Source organism: Vombatus ursinus, unplaced genomic scaffold (assembly GCF_900497805.2).
Source record: "Vombatus ursinus unplaced genomic scaffold, bare-nosed wombat genome assembly UNPS02014805.1, whole genome shotgun sequence".
Lineage (NCBI taxonomy): Eukaryota > Metazoa > Chordata > Mammalia > Diprotodontia > Vombatidae > Vombatus > Vombatus ursinus.
Window position 1 is genome coordinate 17,512,329 of NW_020954583.1, and position 26,072 is coordinate 17,538,400.

Below are 26,072 nucleotides of genomic sequence, written 5' to 3' on the forward strand. Positions count from 1 at the left end.
TTGTTTGTGCAAAAACTGTTCAATTTAATGTAATCAAAATTATCCGTTTTGCACTTCATGATGTTCTCTATCTTTTGTTTGGTCATAAATTCTTCCATTCTCCATAAATCTGACAGGTAAACTATTCGTGCTCTCCTAGTTTGCTTAATAATATCAGTCTTTGTATCTAAATCATGTACCTATTTTGACTTTATATTAGTATAGGGTGTAATACGTTGGTCTATGCCCAATTTCTGCCCTACTATTTTCCAGTTTTCCCAGTTTTTGTTAAATAGTGAGTTCTTAGCCCAGAATCTGGAGTCTTTGGGTTTGTCAAACAGTAGATACAGTCATTAACTAATGTGTCTTGCATACCTAACCTATTCCCACTGATCCACCACTCTATTTCTTAGTACCAAGTAGTTTTGATCATTGCTGTTTTATAATGCAATTTAAGATCTAGTACAGCTAGGTCACCTTCCCTTGCATTTCTTATCATTAGTTCTCTTCATATTCTAGAACTTTTGTTCTTCCAGATGAATTTTGTTATTATTTTTTCTAGTTCTATTAAATAATTTTTGGCAGTTTGATTGGTATGGCACTAAATAAGTTAGAAAATTGTCATTCTGATTATATTAGCTCGGCCTGCCCATGAGCAACTGATCTTTTTCCAATTATTTAGATCTGCCTTTATTTGCGTGAAAAGTGTTTTGTAATTGTGTTCATATAGTTCCTGAGTTTGTTTTGGCAGGTAGACTCCCAAATATTTTATAATGTTTACAGTAACTTTAAATGGAATTTCTCTTTCTATCTCTTGCTGTTGGGCTTTATTAGTAATATACAGAAATGCCAATGATTTACATGGGTTTATTTTATATCCTGCAATTTTGCTAAATTTATTTATTACTTCAAGTAATTTTTTACTTGATTCTCTAGGATTCTCTAAGTATACCATCATATCATCTGCAAAGAGTGATGGCTTTGTTTCTTCTTTGCCTATCCTAATTCCTTCGATTTCTTTTTCTTCTCTTCTTGCTCAAGCTAACATTTCTAGTACAATATTGAATAAGAGTTTTCACATGATTAACAACCAAAAAAGGATCTTGAATCTTTAGATTTGTCTTCAGCATATAAAATTTTTTTATTGTGAAATTACCAACACAAGCACTATGTATATGTGTGTATGTGTATTTGTGTATATGTGTGTGAGTATATACACACACAGTGTAACAAGTTGTTTCATATACATTTCTCTTTGAATAGACGTTACAAAATTTCTCTATTTGCCTAACGTTCTGCACTTGTTTTCTTTATACATTCACCTGCCATCTCCTCAGAAACCCTACCTTGTAACACATAGAGAGAGTCTACCATAACTCAGTACATTGGCTATGTCTGAGAATAAGTATCTCATTCTGCATCTCTAGTTCATCACCTTTGCCAAGAGTCGTGCAGTTATGCTTCAATATCTTTTGAAGTCACCAATGCAGCTTTAGCATCTTCGAAGCACCTGTGAAAGACATAATAAATATCATAGTCTAAAAAATGAACATTCCCATTCCAAAAAGAAACGAGCTAAGGGGTCTAAAATATATCTCCTTTAAGTGATGATTTATAGAATACAATGTACATAAACTTTTAAAAGCTTATATGTTGTAAATTAATGCATGTTAGACATTACTATTTATCTTACAGCATTTAACATTTTGCTGTTAGAGGTTTGGTTTTAAAAGGTTATAAAGATTACTATCCAATATTAGACTAAATATTTTATGTTTTGAGGTACACAGGCTCTTAGAAGACCAGATTTGAAAAACTCATAGATAACTTGAAGACCTGCCCAGATTTTCAATAGTCCACTACACATTTTAAAGCTTATTTCTGACTGGAGGAAACATACTCCTAATAGAAAAGGATGCAAAATATACTTTTGAGGAAGAGCCCACATCAATAAAATGACAGATCCAATTAAGTCTGAGAGCCTTTTCTCAATATTATTAGCTTAGTTTTTCAAAAGGCTTCTTTTTTCTCTTGTTAATTTAATCCTCAAACATTTCAACATACTACAAACAAGCAAAAAGAAAACCCATGAAACTGAACTTTTGCTATGCAAGCTTTTTTTTAAATTAATAAATTTGAAGATGGCTGATTAGGGGGAGCCACCCAGATGAACTCTCCCAATATTGCCCTCTTCAAATCAAATTTTGGAGTGTCAGAGCCAATGAAAAGTCAGCCTAAGAAAACTTAAAAGATAGGTAAGAGAAGTCTGTATAATCAAGACGGAGGTCTATATGCAGTCCACATATATGGCAGTGGCAAAGTGGCAACTTCAGAAGCTCTCATCCCAAAGACAGTAAAGAGGTGGGACAACCAGTCAAAAGAGATTACAGAGGACCCTCTGTTGGCAGTGGGTTCAGCTGCCCCTGATGAGTCAGTTCCAGGGCAGAGTGGGGATTCGGTCACAAAGGAGCAGGCAGTATCAAAGCAAAGAGGACTACTATCACGTATAGCTACAAGGGACCAGAAGCCCTTCCTTGGTAAAAACCAGAATGCAGATCAGGAAAGTGGTGACTATACCTCTCACAGGACCCACACCTTAGAAGCACTAACTTGCGGACCCCCAGAACTAAGTTTGAAAACAGTTTGAAAAAAGTCTAAAGCTTGGGACAGTGTCTCCCCAAACCCTGATGAGCCGAGCCCAACTTTAACATAAAATTTAAAGTCAAGAAATTGGCTGGAAAAATGAGCAAACAACAACAAAAGAATTTGACCATAAAAAGCTACTATGGTGGCAAGGAAGACCAAGACATAAACTCAGAATGTGAAAAGAGCTACAACCAAAGCTTCAAAAAAAAGTTAATTGAACATAAGCCCAACAAGAACTCCTAGAAAAGTTAAAGAAAGTGATAAAATTACTAGAGGAAAAAATGGGAAAATCATGATGCAAGAAAGTTATGAAAACAGCTTGGTAAAAAAAAAAAATTATGAAAAACAGATTGGTAAAAAAGGCACAAAAAAATAAAGCAAATAACACCTTGAAAACAGAATTGGCTTAATGGTAAAAGAGGCACAAAAATTTACTGAAAAAAAGAACTCCTTAAAAAGCAAAATAAGTCAAGTAGAAAAGGAAGTACAAAAATTCACTGAATAAAAGAACTCCTGTTAAAAGGAATAATTGGCCAAATGGAAAATGAGGAACAAAATCTTATTGAAAAAAATAATTCCTTAAAAATCAGACAATAATACGACAAAGTCAAAAGAATGAGAAAAAAAAGGAGGGAAATGTGAAATATCTCATCAGAAATACAAATAACCTGGAAAATAGATCAAGGAGAGATCATTTAAATCATTGGACTACCTGAAAGCCATAACCAAAGAACATCATATATCAAGAAATTATTAAGGAAAACTTCCCTATCTCAGATCCAAAGAATAAAATAGAAATTGAAAGAATCCACCAATCACCTCCTGAGACCCCAAAATGAAAACTCCCAGAAGTATTACAGCTAAACTCCAAAGCTCCCAGGTGAAAGAGTTCTACCAGAAAAAAACAATTCAAATATTATAAAGCCACAGTCAGGATCACACAAGGTTTAGTACTTTCCACGTTACAGGAATGGAGAATATGGAATATGATATACCAGAAGGCTTCTAGGACTATAACCAAGAATCACCTACCCAGCAAAACTGAATGTAATCCTTCAGGGGGAAAATGGATATTTAATGAAATAGAGAACTTTTAAGCCTTCCTGATGAAAAGACCAGAGCTGAATAGATTTAATTCCTAAGAACTTTATCATTAAGGAAGTTAAAAGGAGTTTACACAGACAAGGGCAAGGGTGAGAGTCAATGCTGGGACAATCTCCCAAAAAACCCACACAAAACACATATATATGTATACAGGTATGTATATATTCACACTCAGCTGTGTATAGAAATGTAACTTACCCAATACAAATATAGGAGGGGTAGGGGACAAAGAGGGAGGAGAGGTATAGGGGAGGGCAGATTAAGGTAGACAGTAATTAGAAGTAAAGACTTTTGAGAAGGGACAGGTTAAAAAAAATAGAGAAAGGAAGAAACAGAAGATAATGAGATAGAAGGAAATACACAGGTAGTAATCATAACTAAATGTGAATGGGATGAGCTCACCTATAAAACAGAAGCAGATAGCTGAATCAATTAGAAACCAGAATCTAACAATATGTTGTTTATAAGAAGACCCATCTGAAACAGAAAGACATATACAGTGAAAATAAAAGACTGCAGCAGAATCTAATATGCTTCAGCTGAAGTAAAAAAGGCTGAGGTAGCAATCTTGATCTCAAACAAGTCAAAAGCAAAAACAGACCTCATTAAAAGAGATAATCAGGGCAACTACATTTTGCTAAAAGGAATGATATACAATGAAGTAATACCAAATTTTTTTACAGAAAGTTTCTCGGATAAAGATCTCATTTCTCAAGCATATACTGAGTCAAATTTATAAAAATAAGAGCCATTTCCCAATCGATAAATGGTCAAAGGATATGAACAGACAGTTTTCAGAAGAAGAATTCAATGCTATCTATAATCATATGAAAAACTAACCAATATTGATTAGAGAAATGCAAACTAAAACAACTCTGAGGTACTACCCTCATACCTTTCAAAAATGACAAATGCTGGAGGGGGTGAGAGAAAAACAGGTACACTAATGAATTGTTGGTAGAGTTGTGAACTGGTCCAACCATTCTGGAAAACAATTTGGAACTACAGCCAAAAGGCTATAAAACTGTGCATACCCTTTGATCCAGCAATACCACTATTAGGTCTGTATCCTGAAGAAATCAAAGATAAAGAAAAAGGACCTATATGTACAAAAATATTTATAACAACTCTTTTTGTGGTGGCAAAGTACTGGAAATTGAAAGGACGCTCATCAGTTTGGGACTGGCTGAACAAGTGGGATAAGTTTGTGATGGAATATTAGTATGCTACAAGGAATGATGAGGGGGGTGGTTTCAGAAAAAACTGCAAGACTTATATGAACTGATACAAAGTGAAATGAGGAGAACCAGGAGATCATTGTGCACCATATTACACAATATTGTAATGATGATCAACTTGACTATTCTGATCAATACAGTGTTCTAACACAATTCCAAAAAGCTCACGATAAACACTCTGTCCACCTCCAAAGAGAACTGATGAACTCTGAGTGCAAACCGAAGCATAATTTTCTCACTTTCTTTATTTTTCGTGCTTTTTTTGTAATACAGCTAATATGGAAAAGTTTTACATGATTTCACATGTATAATCATTTTATTGCTTGACTTCTCAGTGGGTTGGGGAGGGGGTGGGAGGAAGGGAGAGCATTTAGAATTCAAAATTTTAGAAAGAGTATTAAAATAGATAATTTTTTTAAAAGTCTTAAATTTAATAAGGTAGTAACAAAATGTATTCTCTTCCAATCTTTTTTCAGTGTATTAAAAAATCTTTTATTAATGCCCTTTCCTCTCATTACCTACTAACTGACACATGGAAGCAAGCCCTTATAATGAAAAAGTATAGTCATGTAAACTGAATAAACACATCAAAAGTCATTTAACTCAACTCTCTTCTTTCACAAAGGATGAAATCTTGATTGGTCACTACACTAATCAGAGACAAGTTTTTCAAAGCTGTTTTCCTTTACATTGTTCTAATAATGATATAAATTGTTGTCGGGTACTGCTCATTTCACTAGACTAGGTTATTTTTCTACTCCCTGGTGAGGTGGTGGAAAATTTTGAAACCTAAAGTCAAAGAAGCTAGGTTCAAATTTATTGTGACTTTGGGCTACAAATTCATCAGCTATACAAAATGAGGCCAGGGCAGGGATGAGGGAATAGGGGGCATTGGCCTAAATAATCTGGTTATTTAGAACCTGCCAATGCTATATCTGGGATCCATTTCTACTTGCTATCAATATGACTGCTTTAGAACATTATATCTATTACTCTGTTTACAAATTAAGCATGTCTATCAACAGTAGACTTTATTGTAAAGTGTAAGCAAAAACAACTGTACAGTACAGTTAAATATTAAGCATCAATAAGCTTTAAAAATTAGTAGGTCTGTAAATATCATAGTTTAGAAAAGTACTCACTCACATAAATACGCTGTAATTGGTTACTGAGGTCAGACTAATAGTTCGCTTCTGGAAACTTTGTCATTGTGCTCCATACAGAGAGCAAACTGCTTATGGATGGCACTGCAATTCGGCCTTTTACTGTCATCATTCCTCAGTTACAGAAATTTACCTTTAGGTAAATATTTTTTACAGAAGTTTCTACTAATTTGTACTCTTTCATATGTTGGCTACTATCAAAGAAAACTTGTGTGGGGATGATTTTATAAGAATTGTTTTTAAAGGTTCACTTTTTTTTCCAAAATGAAAAAAAAAACCAATTACACATTTGTAGAAACACTAATAGGTCAATAAAAAAATTTTAAGACATCTCAGCCTGAAAATATTTGTTAGCACTGAATTCACTCAAAGTGAACCAACTATTAAAATTTCATGTATCAAACATTCTGAAATGCAATATCATGGAAATATAGCTACTATTAATGGGTTATATATTTTATACTACATACATGTATACTATACACGTTATATATAGTATATATTACATATACTATATATAATGTATACTTAGTATATATACTAAATACATTTATGCATTAATACTAAAAAATGTTATTAGCATCAAAAATGAGCAAATCCTTCCAATGATGACAATCCTCAAAATGGCAGGACATAGATAAAAGTTATTACCTTGTTGTCAAGTGATGCAGTTTATGTCTCTTCAATTATTTCTTCTGATTTTCCAGGTGTAGGAATACACATATTCTAGACAAGAGAACAGAGGTGCACAATTCAGATTATTAAGCAAAAGCATGCAGTGACTTAAAAGATAATAAGCCGGGGCAGCTAGGTGGCACAGTGCATACAGCACTGGCCCTGGAGTCAGGAGGACCTGAATTCAAATCCAGCCTCAGACACATAACACTCACTAGCTGAGTGAGTCTGGGCAAGTCACTTAACCCCAACTGCCTCACACACACAAAAAAAAAGATAATAAGCCACAAGCATTAATACTGTTATGTGTATAATTGCTATACTATTCTTGACTTTCACAGTGACAGCTGTTAAAGCCCTAGACAAATCGTGAGCTACTATAGGCAATACTCCTAGTTGTTTTAATTTTTAATATAATACTCATTATCTGCTTTCTTGTACTAATAATTTTTAAATTTCAAGTTATTTTCAGGTAGTATTTCATCTTCAATTATCAAATTTCTTCTGTGAAAGCATGTACAATGAAGGAAAAAGATATACCTTTTTTCTCCTAAGTATTTACAATGACTTCATAAAGCATCACTTACCATATATCACATGACAGATTCCTCAGTCTTTTACTGAATCTTCACAGCTGTCAAAGACCTCTGAGTTTCTGGAAAAGGGCCTGCAATCATTCTATCCTCCTTACTTGTAAATTTCACATTTAAACTTTTGAGCCAAGTAGGTGATAACCACTGCTAGAAATTAAAAACCTGGAAATTATAAATTATTCTTCTGTATTAGTGGCTACACAGATTTTCCTAACAAAATTTCTTCGGGACAAGATAATTTTCATAGATTTAAAAAAAGCAGGGATATTCTTCTATTAGAAAAGAGTCATTACTTCAGTGCTAAACCATTCAAATAAAGATGCTCAAAGCAAACCAAACCATTAAAATATATAAATGTCCCTCCTTTCAACACTCTGAATTGCTACATCAATGCAAGCGAGCTATTAATGATTACTAAGAGTCACATATTTTCTTTTTATTTACACGGTTAAGAAGCAAAATCTATTTCACACAAGAGATTTCTGTAAGGATTTATTATTAAACTAGGTTGTTAAAAACCCCACAACTCAAACTGCTGGGGGAAAACAGGGCTTTATTTTTACTTTTAAAATTTCTTCTCTTGGCCAATCTCCACAGATTTGGGCTATATACTTTAAGACACATAAGGTGACAAAGGAACAATTTAGGAGGTGTTATCTCTCTAAATACCACGCAGCATGCTTCTCCTTCCACTCATCCATCCCCCTAACATTCCACTACCTGGCAGCAAGAACAAAGTAGATACATAAACCATAGTTGCATTCTCTCGTCTTCTGAGTAAATTCAAAAGTTCTCTGAAGGTTCATATAAGCCTAGTCCTAACCTAGAATTGTCTTGCATATTGAGAAAAACAGATTTTTTTAAGATTAATAGCATATAACGAACAGAACCAGGAAAACTAACTACTTGGTATTTTTTTCACTCTAACCCCTCAAGGATGACGATCACTCTCTCTCTCTCTCTCTCTCTCTCATACACAGACACACAAAGAAATTTTCTACCCCAATCTACTCCCCCTCCCATATTCTGTTAGCCCTTTGCCCTCATGTTCATGTCCAATTTTAAATGTAGACAAACTAGTATAAGAATTATGAAAATCTTGAATATAATAAGACAGATGGACAGCGCATGGTGGCAAGCATTGGTGACTCCTGTGGCTGGGAAAATAAGACTGATAGATCTCTTGAGCTCAGGAATTCTGAGCTGCAGCCTGGCTAAAGCTGACCATGTATTAGACCACGTCTCACATCAATATGGCGAGTCTCCATGAGTAGAGGACCACTAGAATGCCAAGGGAGGAAAGGAACCTGCCTGTGTCAGAAAAACAGAATAGGTTAAAGCTTCTGTACCTTGTAGTTGGATCCAGTCTCAAAAACCAACAACAGCAACAACATGATAGATATTTTTGCTTAATTTCCTTAATGGAGCACAGAAAAACTCAGGAATGAGGTAGAAGAGAATCTAAAGTGTTTCCTTTTATTTATAGAAAATTCTGTCAACAACCTTCTTTTCCCACTGCAAGATGTCACAAGGAACAGGAAAAAATACATATTGTAGTTAGTGTTTTTTATAATCTCAACTAGTAAAAGAAAATAACCTATTTCTAGCTAAGTTCTGAATTATTTACATACAAGACACACAAAGACAATAGTGTTATGAACTTAAACAAGTTTCCCTAAACCTCTAAAATGTTTCCTCCAGGGAAAACATTTAATTACATAATGCCACAATCAAGATATATATATATCAAAATAAATTGTGCTTATTCTTAAGTCAACTTTCAGAAAAATAATATTTCATATACTTTAACTATTGTGGTGTTTTTTTTAGAAATGATGACACCAATATTTTACATTACAATTTCTTTCTTAAGTTACAGTTTCTGTAACAGTCTTATATGACAAAATTCTTCGAAACAGAAAATGCATTTTCAGCAGGTCAACATGAAAACTAATTAAAAACCTTTCCTTTTTGAACAAAATATCTTAGCCCTTTTACAATAAGAACTAGAAAAGTCTGAAAGATAAAAGAACATACATAATTTTTCCAATGTACAAAGTGTGTGCTAATAAGATAAAAAAATAAAATGTTCTCTAATGCAGTCCAAAAAGCTGCTGTGAAGCTACTGAATGGAAACGTCCATTAGCAGCCAGGCTCTTCCTGTGGAGCATCGTTGCCATCTCTCTCTAAAATGAAAAGTTAAAAAAAAATACATCAGTCCACATTTCCCAGAAAATAAGCACTAGTGCACTTACTGGTCTCAAGAACACAACCATTATTTAACTATTCACTTACTGACTACTTATTCAGGAGAAAAAGTACAGATTTTCTTTATCAACTCTTGTGAAAATTAGATCAGAAAAATGTTCTCCATCAAAAATAATTTAAATCTTATCCTCACATATACTGTTATCTAACCCTTTAAAAGCTATTACATGAATACAGTGAAGCAAGGAAAGATTGGGGTGAACTGATTCAGAGAGCAGAGTGAGCAGAGCCAAGAAAACAACAGACACAACAACTACAACAATGAAAATGGAAACAACCATACATTCAAGGTAATGTAACTAAACTGTAAAAAACAGAGAGGATGAAAAAGAATTGAAAGAACAAAGATTTATTCTGGGTTACTCCAAAAGTGGAAAGCATAGAAAAGCAGATTTCAGTTAAATCTGGAAGCAAAAGACTTTAGTGTGAACCTTAGTTCTATTACTTACTACCTATATTGCAACCCTGGTCAAGTCACTTAACCTCTCTGGGCCTCAATTTTCTTCTCTGCAAAATAAAGTCAGACTAAATGATGAGGTCATCTAAATTCACAGTCCTTAAAATGGCTTTTTTTTAACTTAAAAAAAAAAGAATATATTCTATATATCCTCATACAGCCATTACAGACGAATAATCAAATACATATATAGCCATAAAATCTGACACTTACCCTTAACACTTAAGTAGAACTAAATTAACAGACAACAAACATGTCAAGTTGTTTTACACACACACACACACACACACACACATATATATACACCAAAATGTGATGGCTAATATGGAAATGTTTTGCATGACTGCACATGTATAATCTCTCCAAAACTGCTCGCCTTCTCAAGGAAGCAAGATGGAAGGGAAGGAAAGAATATGAAACTCAAATTTTTTTAAAAAATGTTAATTTTTATTTACATGTAATTGAGAAAAAAATTAAATATTAATCAATGTGAACCCTTTTCTGGTTCTTGTAGTCTCACCTTGCATTATTTCATATACATCATTCCATATAAAGGAAAAACTTTTAAAGTAATCATTAAAACCTTCCAGAAATCTTCATCTCTGTACCTTATGAGATTCCCTCACTTAAATGTTCAAGTAGAGATCAGAGAGGTGAATTATCCAATAGGGTGAGAGGCTGAACTAAACGATCTCTTAAATTTTCTTCATTTTTCTTTACTCTGAGGTTTATTAGACAGTAATAATTTTTCTTTACCACAACTGTGGCTTAAATATTTACCATATTTATATTTATATATTTTCTTCATGTAAATTCCTATATAACTTACTTTCTATGTAAGATAGTTCCTAAAATACATACTCCTGTTTCTATTTTCTTGACATATTTTTGTATGTTCTTTCCTCACAATAAAAACATGTTCCCTTTCCCCCGAAGAACTGACTTCTAATAATTTCAAGGTGCCACAATGATACAGTAGCATCTTACACAAAGTATAACTAGTTACCTAGTAATGCCGTATTTTCCCCTGTATCATCTTTAAAGTTGTTACACTGTAGCCCAGATCCATCTGTAGAAGATGATGGCAAACTATTTACTTCACTTCTGTCTTCATCTTGTAAAGTGACGCTCAAATTTACAACTGAAACACTACCAGGTATGGATTCTGGAACTGTCATATCCTGTATATCCTCAAGATTTCCCTTAAATGGCAAAAAAATGAAATTCCTAAGTAAGCACATAAAATAATACTTTTCCCCACAATACAAGTAATCAAGCTTGCCAGAATTTTATTTTTATTATGGCAATTCCTAATTGTAAAGATTAAAGAACACATATTTCTCAGTATCCCATTGCAAGTTTTCAATAATTTATCATTGCTAGGGCATAAAAGAATAATAAATATAAAAAGCAGGCATAATAAATCCAACGTTTACAAACTATTACAAACTATTAATAATGAAAAAAAGGAAACGTTGAGTACAAGAATCAATAGAAAAGTATAAGTAATGATGTCGTGAATGAGTAGATCAATGAACAAATCATAGAAACATTAAATAACTGTGCTCACAATGAAAACAATAAAACACACTAAAACTTAGGAATTCAGATAAGGCAGTCTTCAAAGATGGAGTTTACATTTTACTGAAGAGAGACATGTATGAATATAATTATACAGAAAATTAATATATAAATAACAAAATTATTGAGGGAGAGAGGCCATCAAGTAGGGGAGAAAGGAAGCAAAATCAGGAAAGGTCAAAGGTGACACTTGCGTTGGACTCTGAAGCAAAACTACCCAAAATGACAATATTAGTGACTCATTACAAACCAAAAAGAAATGTTCATAAGGAATTATATAAGGAATAAACAAGATTATAAGACAGAAAGTCTGACCATGTCACTTTCCTACTCAAACTGTGGTGGCTCCCTACTAACTCTAGGAATTTATGTCTAAAAATTCCTTAGGTATTTAAATGCCTTCTCAACTTGTTCCTAATTTAAAATTTATACAAGGTATCCCAAAAATCTTAATGTAGCATTAAACTCTAAGGAGTTTAATACTTCGCAATAACACTAAAACTTTAGGACACCCTATAAATGATTCCCTTTCACTATTTGGTCCAACCAGCTTCCTTCCTGTTCTTCACATATAGCATTCCATATCTCATCTTTGTGCCTCTGCACTGGCTGTCAATCAAGACTAGAATTCATTTCCTCCTCACATAAGACTCTTAGAATCCTAGGTTTCCTTCAACACTCAGCTCCGGTCATGTTTTAGATGAAGTCTCCCTTCACCCAACCTCTCTTGCTACCTGCTACAGTTCCCCTACCCAATTATCTTATATTTTCATTGTATGTGTGTGTGCGTGTGTCTATGTGTGTACACACTTATATATCTTGTATATCCCACCCCCAAATAGCAAACAAAGGCAGATTTTGTATTTGTTCTCTTTTATTCTCTACATACCTATACATTACTTAATGTCTTCCTTGTGTGAAAATAGCTCTTTGAGATTGGCAATTATACCATTAATTTATTTGTATCCCCAGGATCTAGGACAGTTCCTGGCACAGAGTAGGAATTTTAGTACATGCTTGCGGATTGATCACCTCTGTTACTGTATGCTTTGTATCATATCCATGTGTGTACATGCCTTATCCCTTCCATATTAGACTGCTTAATTTCTTGAAAACAAGTGATTCATATCGAGTTCCTATTGCCTAGATGGTGTTTTGCACATAGTGCTTACTGAATGCTTGCTGAATTAAAAACACTCACCAAAAGTCAGATAAATTAAACTTACCTGCGGAATTGTCTGACGATTACAAATAATACTAGTTGAGGATTACCTCCTCACCCTTGCCCAAAGTAATTTGTTCACGTTTTGAATCTAAGTAGTCTTTTTTCATGTGAATCATGATTTAAAGAGATCTCTTACACATTTCACCCTCTATTTAGGAATAAAATATAGTAGGTAATAATTGGATAGAAAATTGAACTTAAATAAAAATTTAACTAACCCAGTATCCTAGGGCTTTGATGACATCAAGTTTACACATTGGACAAGTTCGGTGGTCCAAAAGCCAAGGATCAATGCATGTTCTATGAAAAATATGCCTAAAAAATATTAAGTATGTGTTAACATTTCAAAAGAAAAACACTTTTTAAATGAATGCAAACTATGCTACTTGCTTATCATGCTAGCAAAGTTATTTATAGTTAAAATAAATTCAATCATCAACCTATTAAACCATTCTAAATCTTCTGGGTTATATGTTAGAAAGTACAATGTGAAGAATAAAAAGAAGTTCTTCATACCACAAGATAATTTTGTTCAAAATACTTAATGAGAAGTTTCCACTTGTGGTAATACCCAAACATATTACAAGGAATATTTATTTAATAACGGAAAATAATGGCATTAAATACTCTGTAAAAGAACATATCTTAGGTCACTTTAATTTTACTACTCAATTTATACATTATGCCAAAAACAGTCACTAATTTCACTATAAATGTATTACCTTCATTTCTGGTATATGGCATTAAAAGGAGAGTTCCACTAACTGTAATGCTGTAGTACTGAAAGACTTTAATGCAATGGACTAAAGTGCCTTATTAAGTTAGTCGCTTAAATATAAGGAGAAAACAATTTTATTTTTCTCATTTGTTTCATTACTTTATGAAAGATAAGGTAGAAAAGTTATGTTAGGAAAATAAAAGTAACCTAGTACATAAATTTAAACATTCCTCTAAACATAGAGAATAAATAAGAATGTGTATTATAAACATGGCATGAATTGGTGACGAAGTTCAGGCCTACTTTAGGAATTAATTCAAATCCCCACTCGAGAACTTGCTACTTAATTCTGAGTATTTAATTGATTTCCTATTTTCCAATTGGAAAATTAGAGTGAAAAGAATTTTAAGACATTTTGATTTTTCCCATTGCCTTCTGAAAGGGCCACTCTAATCCATCCTATGCAAAGAAAAATCTTAGCAGGCCATGGTGGTACATGCCAGTAGTCACTTTCTACGAGGCAGGCTGAAGTCATTTGAGTTTGAGAATCCTGAGCTGCACTAGAACTAAAACTAAAGACATCTGCACTAAGTCTAGCTTTCATATAGTGAGCCCCTGGGAGGAGAGGGTGACCAATATGCCTAAGGAGTGGTAAACTAGCACAGGTTGGAAAAACAGAATAGGTGAAAACTTACACTATCAAGGAAGTATTTCCAACCTGGTCAAAAATCCCCTTCTCTACCTCAACTCCACCTCAAATGCCAAAAAAAAAAAAAAAAAATTCCATATAACCCTCCAGATTATTACTCTCTAAAATTTTAGCTAATTCAAATACTACTAAATACAAATCAAGAACCATAGATTTAAACTCAGTTGTATTCAAATAACTACACTTCGGTTTGGTTTTGATAATACTTGCTCCCATCTCACTCAAAGATGCTTAATTCTTATTTTAATAAATGACTATGAAGCAATTTGGGAATGCAAAGTAAAATATAATTATATAATAATCTGCTATAGGCCTTGAAAGTATAATTAAACAGGAAAAAAGACTTCTAGCAGGCTATAATTTCTTTCCAAGATAACACCTTATGCTGACCAAAAAGTTCTTTTAAAGAAGGGCATAATTAACTCCTCTTTCAAAATCATCGTGATTTTTCCAACACTGACAGTTGTTATAAGTGTAATGACAGAGGAATTTTATAGTTAGGGGAAAATAAAACACCAGTAGTACAGTTTATTTCACTCATTATCTAAACAGAATCTTGTATAATGGGGCAAAAGTTTCATTATCACCAGCCTCTTTGTTTCTCTCTTTTGCAATGTTCTAACATTCACCACTACACATCCACTTGTCTTCTCCTTAAATCCCTGCTTTCTGCGTTTCGAATAACCCTCACTCTTGTTGTATCTCTTTTGGGACACTTTTTGTTAGGTGCCTATTAAAGTATTAGTATTAAAGTAGCAAGTTCAGTATGGTTATCAGGGTCTAGGATCCAACGGACATGCTCCCCAGCAGCAATAATCTTGTATTTCTACATCATTTGATTCTTTAAATCAAAGAAGAGAATTGAAAATAGGGTCAGTTCAAATACACAATGTGTATACATGCATACATGCCTGTGTAGGGACAAAAGATCATTGACAGCTTTAAGGACCCACAATTCTAAATAGGTTACAATGATCCCTCGGCCATCAAAACAATCTATACCTACATATATTATACTAGGTATTAGACCCGAGTCTTAATAATACTCAAATTTTTATGCTAAGCAAAACACTTTCAAAATGATATTGCAAGTTAAAGATATTAGTAAAATAAGCTAAAGTAATATATGAAAGAGAGAAATTAAAAGGAATTAAGTTCATTAAAATTATTAGTAGTAAACAAACTTGTCAAGTAACATTCTTAAGAGGGAAAATTGACAATGAAATAAGAAACATACTTGCATGGCAGAATTCTAACAATATCCTTTGGTTTATAATTTTCAATGCACACTGCACAATTTTCAGCATCAACATCAATTCCCTATAGGAGGAAAAGTGATTACAAATATATTCTTAATAAAACAACAATGAATCACAAATTTATGTCATGTGAGCTAAAATACTGAAGATGGAAGGACTGTTGCCAATTTTTTTAATCCCAAAGTTACCAAACAAAGAAAATGAGTGAAAAGAAAAAATCCATGTCAGTCCACCAAAGTTGTATAAATAATCTAACCAATTTTCATGTTCTAAAGATGACATAAATGACAAAGTCTAGCTTGCTTGTATTTTTATATCTACTTTTAAAATGTAACCAAACAAGGTAAAAATATTATAAAATTCCATAGTTTTATTTTAATCAATTCCCACCCACACACCCCAATCAATTTAACATTCTTTTTAGAATACTAAGACACAACTCCTTAATCTAACTTGCTTGACCATTTAATACTGAGAAATGAATACCGTCAGCTTCTTAAGGGCAGAAAGAACATCATGCATAGTCATTCTTTTAAAAAACTATTTTTTTAGAAAAACAAATATATCAAGAAAATGTTTTCTACATGCTATCTAAAAAATCTTGATCAAACGCATTTTTTTTAGATCTGCTTACAAAAAGTATAATGGAATAAAATCACAAGTAGTATTTCCATATTTGTTTTTATTATAAAAAGTTATATGGTAATCACTAACAGCAAAAACACTGAAAATTCTTTTTAAGTATTTTTATTTTAAACATATTTCATACTAACTACCAATATCTAATTCAGGACATCACCCAATCATCACTTATTCAGTCTTTATTATGTTTTAATCCTTTAAGCAGATCAGTAGAGGATCCATGAGCATGCTTTTTTAGGGCAATCTTATTCTAGTTCAATTATTCTGATATAGGGGGAGGAAGGAAGAGATGCAGGGGAAGCAATATTTAATAACTTGTAAGATAACAAAACTAGAAAGTCATTAAAACAAATAAAATTACTGTTGCATAAATCTGTAGAATGTAATGATATTTTTACATAGCACAAATGCATCAAGAACAAAAAATACTACCATAGCTGTATGGTTTGTTTGTTTTTTATGTGCATAGGAATCCATTAACTTTTTAAAAGAAATTATCTCCCAGTAATCTGAAGTACTTAGAGAGAAAAGAGTTCACAGAATGTGATTTCTCAAAGACATTTTTAAAGCTCATATTATTTTGAACTTAGACTGGTCAGGAAAATCTCTGTTTTTAAGTTTTAAAATGAAAACAAAACAAAACACCAAGAATACAAATAGTCCTTTAGCCAAAGTTAAGAGGGAAAAATATATGTGTGTATGTATATATAAATGTATATATGCATGTGTGTATACACATATATGTGAAGGATGCCAGAATCTTTAGAGACTTATTTATATAATTAAATTTTCTTTTGCAACTTATTCTGTCTATCCTAACTCTCCTGTACATGTTTCCTGTTTAAAAGATTAATGTTAAAATGAACTAAAACCCTCAGATGTATTTTTACACACACACACACACACACAAAAAAAAAAAAAATCAAAAACATTTGACATTACCTTGTCTCCACGCTTTACAGTATGAAGCTGAAGTTGCCCAATAGCTTTCTTTGTTTCTTTTCTATGGTTCTTCAGAAGAGAACATATTCGTAATTACTTGACTTTCCAATTAACTTTAGTGAAAACATTATTTAAAATGTTTTAAAGAATTTAAATGTAATGAATTTTATGTTTCTACTCTTCCACCAATACACAGCAGAAAGCTTTCTGTAATTTATAATGTCACTTAAGTTTTTTTTGTCTGTGCCTTAGAATGACTAGAACAGAAAGACTGCACTACAGACAATTCAAATGCCATCAAGGGACTAACCAAATCAAATTATCAAAATCAGATGAAATTATGATCCACCCTAAAAATTACTTTATCTTCCCCCAAACTAGAGTAATTAAAGCTAAAATGTCTCTCTATATTGAACTTAAGTACATCTAAATTAACAAGTAACTCAAAAATATTTCCCAAAAGACCAAATAGTAATAGCATTATTATTATAGTGAATTTTGATTCTCAAATGACTTCCAAATATTAAATGTCTTAATAAAAATTTTTAAAAGGTTATTACCCATAATTACCTGATTTCCAAACTGTGAACCAGCATATAGGAAACGCTGTATGTAGTAAAATATTAGCCAGGCTAATGATATGATCATCATGGTGATGAAAGCAATGGCTACAAACACAACAGACTGACCACTGATAAACTCTTGCACATGACGTGTACCAACTTCTATGGTCATTTTAACTGGAATTCCTCTTTGTACTGGCCCCAAAATTTCTATTCCTTTTGGATAGCTAACCATAATTACCACTGTATTTCCTGTCCCTGTTGAGGAAAAACAAAAACAAAAAACCACGGATCAATATTAAGTATGCATGGTCTAGGTTGGGCTTAAATTCAATCCAATAAGGATTTAAGTAACTATGAACAATGACACAAGGAGTTTACAACCTACTAGTTAAATTCTAGCCCTTTCACTTACTGCCCAGATGACCTTAGATTCACTTCACCATCTACAGAAGATGAAGATAATACTAGTTGAATGACAGAGTGCTATCAAGGTAAACAAAAATGTATGTAAAGTGCTTTAATAGAAATATAAAAGTATAAGATATTTTACCTATAGGCTTATCCCATATTATAGCATCTAAAAACAGACTATCTAATTACTCAAAATTCAACACATTCATTGAGTAGGCCAACTATGGGAATACAAAGATGAATAAGACAATTCCTGATCTCAAGGAGCTTACAATCGAGTGTATGAACATAAGAAATATGGAAAATACTGTATAATACGGAGTATGTGTTAAGGGCCCTAGGAAAGGCCCAAAATGTTATCATGTTTGCAGAGCTGGGGCGGGGGGGGAATCATATATAGCATCACAGAAATTAACATTTAAGCTGTGCCTTGACAAGTAGAAAATGAATTGGCCAAGTTGGACATAAGAGTTGGGAGAGCAATACAAGAAATGAGAACAGCATGAATTAAAGTAGAAAGCAAAGAAAGGTTATGGGGTGATGGGGCAATTAGTCTACTTTGGTTGGACTATAGTTAGGAGCCACTGAAAATCATAACTATCTGATAGGGATATGAATGTTATATTGAAAATGCTATTGACAACACGGTATAATATAGCAAAAAGTACTGAGTGTGGGGAACTGAGTTGTATTTCTACCTCTGCCCTAGCTAGGTGCAGGACCTTGAGTAGCAAATCATTTTACTTCTCTGTCTATCCTGTATCTTCTTTTCTAATAAACCAGACTACAATAATACATGATTTCACACAAAGAACTTTGGAAGCAGATGGGTGGCTTGACTTTTCAAAACAGTAAATTCTTGAAACATAAAAGTATAGGCTATTCAATTCTTATGATCTGTCTTATGTTTAATCTCTCTTTTGTGTCATTATGTTCTCTTTCCAGTGTAGACTGCTAGAGAGGCCAGGCTTGTTTAACTCACATTATACTACCCTGTCCCTGCCCCAATTGGCAGACAGAGGAAAGTACTGTTTACTCCTAAAGCAAAAGCTATAACTCTTCCACATATCTGGACAAGAGAAAAACAGGGAAAAAATTCATGAATTTTGCTCTGAAATACTTTCCATATTTCCCTGGCTGTTAAAACCTTTAAATACACTAGACATAATTTTATAAAAAAACTAATTTATACATAAACTTTAGACCTTCAAAGAGCTAATAAAGAACAGGAGATATTTTGGGGAGAATGGAAATATGTACCACACCCAATCCAAAAAAAAAATTGGGGAATTTTATGTCTCTGACCTAATAGTAATATTTTTATTTTCAGTGACCTTTATAATACTTCTATCCCATTTTTAGGTCACTTTAAATGAAGTACCTGACAACATGGGTTTGTTTATTCAGATGGCATATACACATAACTAACTATTAAAGCAAACACTGCAAAGTGATTTACATATATTATCTCATTTGACCCTTAGAACAATCCTATGAGATAAGGAAACTGAGGCTGAGAGAATTTAAACTTTATATGATACGCCCATAGTCACACAGGTAATAACAGTCTAAAGCTGCATTTAAAATCATGTCTTCTTACTATGTATAAAAGTGAGCTATTTGTAACAGAGCACTAAAACTAAGAGAAAGAAATGGAAGGTGAGATGAAGACTTCATGCTAAATCAGGAAATCATCTTGTGGGTCCACAATGTCACTGGGCAATCCTTTTATTTACAGAATCCTATAATCCTAAAATGTCCTCCTAAATGACTAAAAAGTCATTGAGTCCAATCTCCTAATTATAGGGGTGGGGTGGGGGTTGAGGGACTATATAAGACCCTGAGAAGTTGGGAAGTTTCTTGCTCAAGGCTACAAAACTAGTTCAATTCCATATGAGGCAGGCAAAAAACAGTCCCTGACCAAAGGAACTTACATTCTACTTAGAGGCTACACTATGTTCACAGTTAAGTAAATACAAAATATTTACCAAGTAAATATAAACACTGTGCAGACAGTGTGGTATGGTGTAGTGATAAGAATGGAGACTTGGAATCAGAGTCTGAGTAATTCTTCAGATACTAACTAGCTGTTATGATCTTGGGCAAATCATCTAACTTCTCTCAGCTTCAGTTTCCTCATGTGTAAAATGAAAGGGTATAGGTACTATAGCCTCTAAGGTCTCTTCTAGACCTAATTCTATGCTTCTGTAAATACAAGGTGTTTTAGGCTAGGCTAGTTATTTAGGTTGATACTGGAACAAAATGAGACACTAGTAAGCCACGGCAGATGAAGGATATTCCATGAGGATAGGCACTGAGAACCCCTTAAATCAAACCAGAGATGTTTTTTTTTTGTTTTGGGGGGTTTTTTGCTGAGGCAATCGCGGTTAAATGACTTGCCCAGGGTCACGCAGCTAGTAAGTGTCAAATGTCTGAGGCCACATTTGAACTCAGGTCCTCCTGACTCCAAGGCCAGAGTTCTAGCCACTGTGCCCCCTAGCTGTCCCTGAAGCCCTTAAATTGAACCAGCTAAACAAGTCCCATTTCAATCCACCAGCCAAACATCTGAGGCCCCTCTAGTTCCTAGGGGCTTCTTTGTACTCAGGTGATGAGGCAGCGAAGTTAACCATTTGAACTCTTAGTCCCCAGAGGAAAACAAGTCTCCAGGAATGTCTCAATACCTTTTAAGGAAAAACTAGCCTAACCTGCATAGGCAAAGGAGGGATGGTAAGCTATTGCTACTACCACACAAGGTAATTTGTTTTTGTTTTTTTGCCGGGGGATCCCTAGCAACCTGTTAGGAGAATCAGAAAGAGTCTCATTTAGGAGGAGGTGCTTTAACTGAACTTTGAAGGAAGCTAAAGTCTAGTTGGTTAGTACAAAAGGCTGGATTAGAACCCAGGTAGCTTAACTCTCCATCCAATAGCCATTACATTGCAGCCCTACTCAACCATGCCAGTTGATGTTCTTCACTGTCTCTATCCATATTATAATTAAACAGTAGAGCAAAAAGCCAGGATTCCCTCCAAATTCTGGTCCCCTATTTCCAACTAGGCAATTTCCACCTTGACCTTTGGCCACTGCTTCACTGAACATATTTGTAATTATATAGTCATCTTCTCTCCTCCATCCCTCTACCCAAAGCACTTCTTCCTCCTGATTCTCCTATTTCTCATTCTCAAAGTCACCCAGTCTTAAAAATTGGATTCTGTACTTCCTCTGACAAATTACATTTAAATCAATACTAATTCCTGTTCATTCTTTTTTTCCTCTTCCCATTCAATTCCTACCTCCACTACCTTAGATACTATTACTACTTCATGTATAGATTACTACAACTGACCTTCAAGCTTCCAATCTCCAGTTCACCTCCCAGAGCAAAAAGAACCTGAACTCCTTAATTTGGCATTCAAAGTCCAGTTCAAATACCATCTCCTATAAGAATTACAATCCAATTAGAAAAGGATCCTTTAATGGTTACAAAAGAGGGCTTCTATAGATGGGGGAAGTTAGTGGGTAATAATAGAGATGAAAAAAGAAGAGTCAAGAAAACATTAAAAAATAATCACAAGAGGGGCAGCTAGGTGGCTCAGTGGATAGAGTCATGGCCCTGGAGTCAGAAGGACCCAAGTTCAAATGCAGCCTCAGACACTGGACACTAGCTGTGTGATCCTAGGCTTAGAAGGCCTAAATAAAATCAGAGAGTTAAAATATACATATACACAAGAGCAAAAAATTCAGAAGGGGACATAGATAAGAAGGATAATTTTATTACTACTATGTTAAATTTGCTATGCACTTTAAAAAACATGAAGATATCAGTTATTTCATATGCAAGCCTACAGATTGAAATGTTCATGTTTAAATTTACAATAAAATGATCACTTTTTTAAAAAAATTCTTTCCTTCCTATGAATTCCATTGTTTATACTTAATAAATTTCACTGGGCATATCTCATATGATATTTATTGATGAATGACTTATTCTTCCTACTAAAGAGTAAAAACTCCTGACCACAAGGTCCAAATGTTATTTCATAGTCTGCATCCCCTACTATGCCAAGTATATATGACAGTTATTCAATAAACTAAATGGCTACAGACTAAATGGTTTGCATACTAGCCTCCTATACTCATCAAGTCAGATCATTATGCCAAAAAAAAACCCACAAAACTGTGAATACTCTTTGACCCAGCACTCTGATCTACTTTAAGTTCTATGTCCCAAAAAGAACAAAGAATGAAAACAAAAGGATCCATATGATCTATATAGATATAGATAGATATAGCAGTTCTTTTAGAGGTGGCAAAGAACTGGAACCTAAAGGGGATGTCTATCAATTGGGAAATAACTGAACAAATTATGTTAAGTGAATGGAACAGAATATTACTGTACTACAAGAAATGGTATGAAAAACAAACCTAGAAGTATTAGTTTATATAAACTGATGCAGAACTCAGAGCAATTTATACAGTAGCAACATTCTGAAGGTAAACAACTTAGAAAGACAAGAATTCTGAACGATTTAATGATAAAACAAGATTCTAGAAGACCTACTATGAAGCATGCTATCCAACTTCTAACAGAGGCAACAGATTCAAGTTCTCAGATTCTTTGACAGAGCTACTGTACAAAAACTGTTTTCTCTTAATGAAGGTAAGGAGATGGGGAGGGGGGAGTTAAGGATGGAAGAAAGGAAGGAAGGAAGGAAAGGGAAGAAAGGAGAAAGTGAAGGAAGGAGGAAGGGAAGCAGTGAGATGAGGGAAGAAGGGAGGGAAGGAAGAAAACTCACTGAAGCACATTTTTGAAATGCACAGTACTAAAAGCCAGAAGAAATCTCAAACAAGTATGACAGCTTTGAAAATAGAATATTCAACCATATACATAAAAAGAAAAGCAAGCTATGTGTAAGAGATTTGCAATTTCAAATACAATTTCCTCTATATTCTACTGTGTATATAAGAAAAGTATTCATTTTAGTTGATACATGCTAAATTCAAAATGAAATGTTTCTAAAACAAATAGTCTAATACCAGGAGAGAAGTGCTTGTGTCTGTGTAGATGTTTTATGATGTTCCAAATTCTAATTTCTTAACTTTAATAAAAGTTGACTAGAAAATGATTATCATTAACAGACTTTTCTTAAGCCTCCCACTCAAAAATGTTTAATTCTTTGTTTACCTATGGTCCTTTTCTCTCCCTTCTCCATCTTCCTCAAGTTTCTTAACCAAATCAGCTAGCTGAAGATCAAGTCTGCAGGCTTGATTCTTTTATAGAGGGCAGCTAGGTGGCGCAGTGGATACAGCACCAGCCCTGGAACTAGGAGGACCAGAGTTCAAATGTGACCTCAGACACACAATACTTGCTAGCTGAGTGACCCTAGGCAAGTCACTTAACCCCAACTGCCAAAAAAAAAAAAAAAAGGATTCTTTTATAGAACCACTGGTGGAAAACCTTATAGAGCAAAGAAAGGATGCTTTCTAAAGGGAGGGAGTCTTGATATCTAATGTTGTCCTGCCTTTTCTAAACCCCTTCTCTCTTCTTCAGGAAACTTGTAACAAAGAATTTTGCAGCAGCATTCTGAGCAGGAATAATAGCAGCTTATATTTAGTTTAGTGCTTTGTATCCTTCCACCATCTCTTTTGGATTTTAACAACCTTTACTGATAAGACAATTACAATCGTGAGGCAGCAGCTCTTACCTTTTATGTGTCAGACCCCTTTGGCCGTCTTAGGACCCTATACGAAAAGTATACTCCCTTTCTCAACATTTTTAAATGCATAAAATAAAATACAATGATTTACAAAGGAAACCAATTAAATTGAAAACTGTTATCAAGAAAAATTTTTGAGTAAGTTCACAGATTAGTTAGTACCAGCACCTACCTCCCAGGGTAGCTGTGAAGATCCAATGAAAGTAGATTTATAAAGGGCTAAATAAATTATAGCTATTATTATTTCAAATTATGTCCTCACAACTATGATGTAAGTACTATTATTATTATCACTTTACAGAATTATGACCATTTGACAGATAAGGAAACTGCCTCTTTTTTGTATCCTCACAGATTAGGCCTGAATTTGGTACATAGTACCAATATTTGGGCAGCTAGGTGGCTCAGTGAACAAACTGCAGGGCCTGCAGATTCATCTTCCTAAGTTCAAACCTGGTCTTACATACTTATTAGCTGTGTGACCTAGGGCAAGTCACTTAACCTTGTCTGCCTCAGTTTCCTTTTCTGTAAAATGAGCTGGAAAAGGAAATGGCAAACCATTCCAGTATCTCTGCCAAGAAAACCACAAACAGGGTAACAAAGAGTCCACCACGACTGAACAAATACAAATGACTGAGGCTGAGAGAGATTACAGTGACCTGCCATAATCAATATTTATTAGGTGCCTACTAAGTGGCAAGCTCCAGGCTGAGGATACAAAAAAAGAGGCAGTTTCCTCATCTGTAAAACGATAATAATAGTACCTACCTCATAGTTTAAAACAACTGTGACCATATGGGATATGTCCGAAAAGAATTTGAACTCAGGCCTTTCACAACACTGCGCACCCCCCAACCCTGGCTTAAATTGCTTCAAGTCTAAAGAGAATTGCCTAGGATACAGAGATTTTGAATAGTCAGTCCCAGATTATTCAATGAGTTCTGTGCCACAGCTTTCTAACCCACACATCCCAGATAAATCAACAAGCATTAATTAAGCTCCTGCTAAGCGCTAAGTCCTAGGAACAGAAATTTCAAAAAAAAAAAAAAAAGACAAAAGGCGACAGTGCCCTGCTCCTAAGGTGCTCAGAATAGGGGGAAGGAAGAGGGGAGAGGAAGGGTAAATGAAGGGGAGAAGGGAGAAGAGGAGTGGAGGGTAAGAAGAGGAGAGGAGGAGAGGAAAAGTAGAAGGGAGGGAAAGGAGTGGAAAAGAGGGGAACAGGGGACAGAGGGGAGTGAAGAGGAGAGGAGGAGGGGAGTGGAAAGGAAGGAAAGTGGAGATGGGGAAGAAGGGAATAGGGAGAGGGGAGGGGAAGGGAAGGAGGGAGAGGAAAGAGGAGGGGAAATTCCTGGCGAATAGGAATAGTGTCATTCTAGGTATCCCCACAACCTACACCGAAAGTGCTTAATAAATGCTTGTGGATTGACAAGCAACTTTCCCAGGACCCCTAGAAGGCACGCAGGGCCCAAGGCTGGGGTGGGGGGGAGAAGGGACCCTCCCATCCCGGAGGAACGCACGTTTGGCGAAGCGCCGCGGGCCGAGCAGCGCGCTCCCCTCCCCCTCGCCACTTCCCCTCCCCTCCGTGGCGGGGCGCCCCTCACCCAGGTGGGACATGGAGTTGGTGCCGTTGCCGTAGTGCTCCTCGTTGTAGATGACCACGGCCGAGGCGTTTCTGCGGGCGGCGTTGAGCACCTTGTCCTTGAAGGTACAGTCCCCGCGGGCCACCAGGGCGATCCAGGGCTCGCGCCTCCCGGCCGCCCGCCCCCCCAGCGGGGGCACGTAGTAGCGGGTGTCGGGCGCGCAGCCCTTCCGGTCGCGGCCCGGGGAGCGGGGGATGCCCACCAGGCCCTGCAGGCTCTCCTTGGGCGAGTTGTCCCCGTAGCGGCCGCTCTCGGTGGCGCCCTGCACCGTCGCGTTCGTCAGCGGGTCCACGTACACCGTGCTCACCAAGGCCGAGTACCACTCGAGCGCCCGGCCCCGGGCCCCCGGCAGCTCGCACAAAGCTAGGGCCAAGAGGACCACGGCGCCCCCGAGGCCGCCGCCATCGCTCGGTCTCCGCCGCCGCCGCCGCACCATGGCCGCGCTGCGTCGAACTGAGGAGGAGGAAGCTGAGGAGGCGGCGGCGGCGGCGGCGGCAGGACCGCGGACACGACGGGGAGGGGGCTTGGCCCCCCCGCAGGGA

The 26,072-nt window shown here is 35.3% G+C and overlaps 1 protein-coding gene and 1 non-coding gene across 2 annotated transcripts; both read right to left on the reverse strand.

Moving 5' to 3' along the window:
- Nucleotides 1-6,134: 6,134 nt before the first annotated feature.
- On the reverse strand, nucleotides 6,135-6,250 carry LOC114051783. Its single transcript, XR_003570195.1, has one exon. It is a non-coding gene; the product is annotated as a small nucleolar RNA SNORD89 (small nucleolar RNA).
- Nucleotides 6,251-8,843: 2,593 nt separating this feature from the next.
- Nucleotides 8,844-25,971, reverse strand: RNF149 (ring finger protein 149). The gene is made up of 7 exons (XM_027874191.1): nucleotides 25,492-25,971; nucleotides 17,770-18,020; nucleotides 17,200-17,268; nucleotides 15,594-15,676; nucleotides 13,148-13,244; nucleotides 11,130-11,325; nucleotides 8,844-9,584 (listed from the first exon to the last, which is right to left on the reverse strand). Exons 1-7 carry the CDS (start codon nucleotides 25,964-25,966, stop codon nucleotides 9,541-9,543), a joined length of 1,215 nt encoding a protein of 404 aa, XP_027729992.1. The 5' UTR covers nucleotides 25,967-25,971; the 3' UTR covers nucleotides 8,844-9,540.
- Nucleotides 25,972-26,072: the final 101 nt, after the last annotated feature.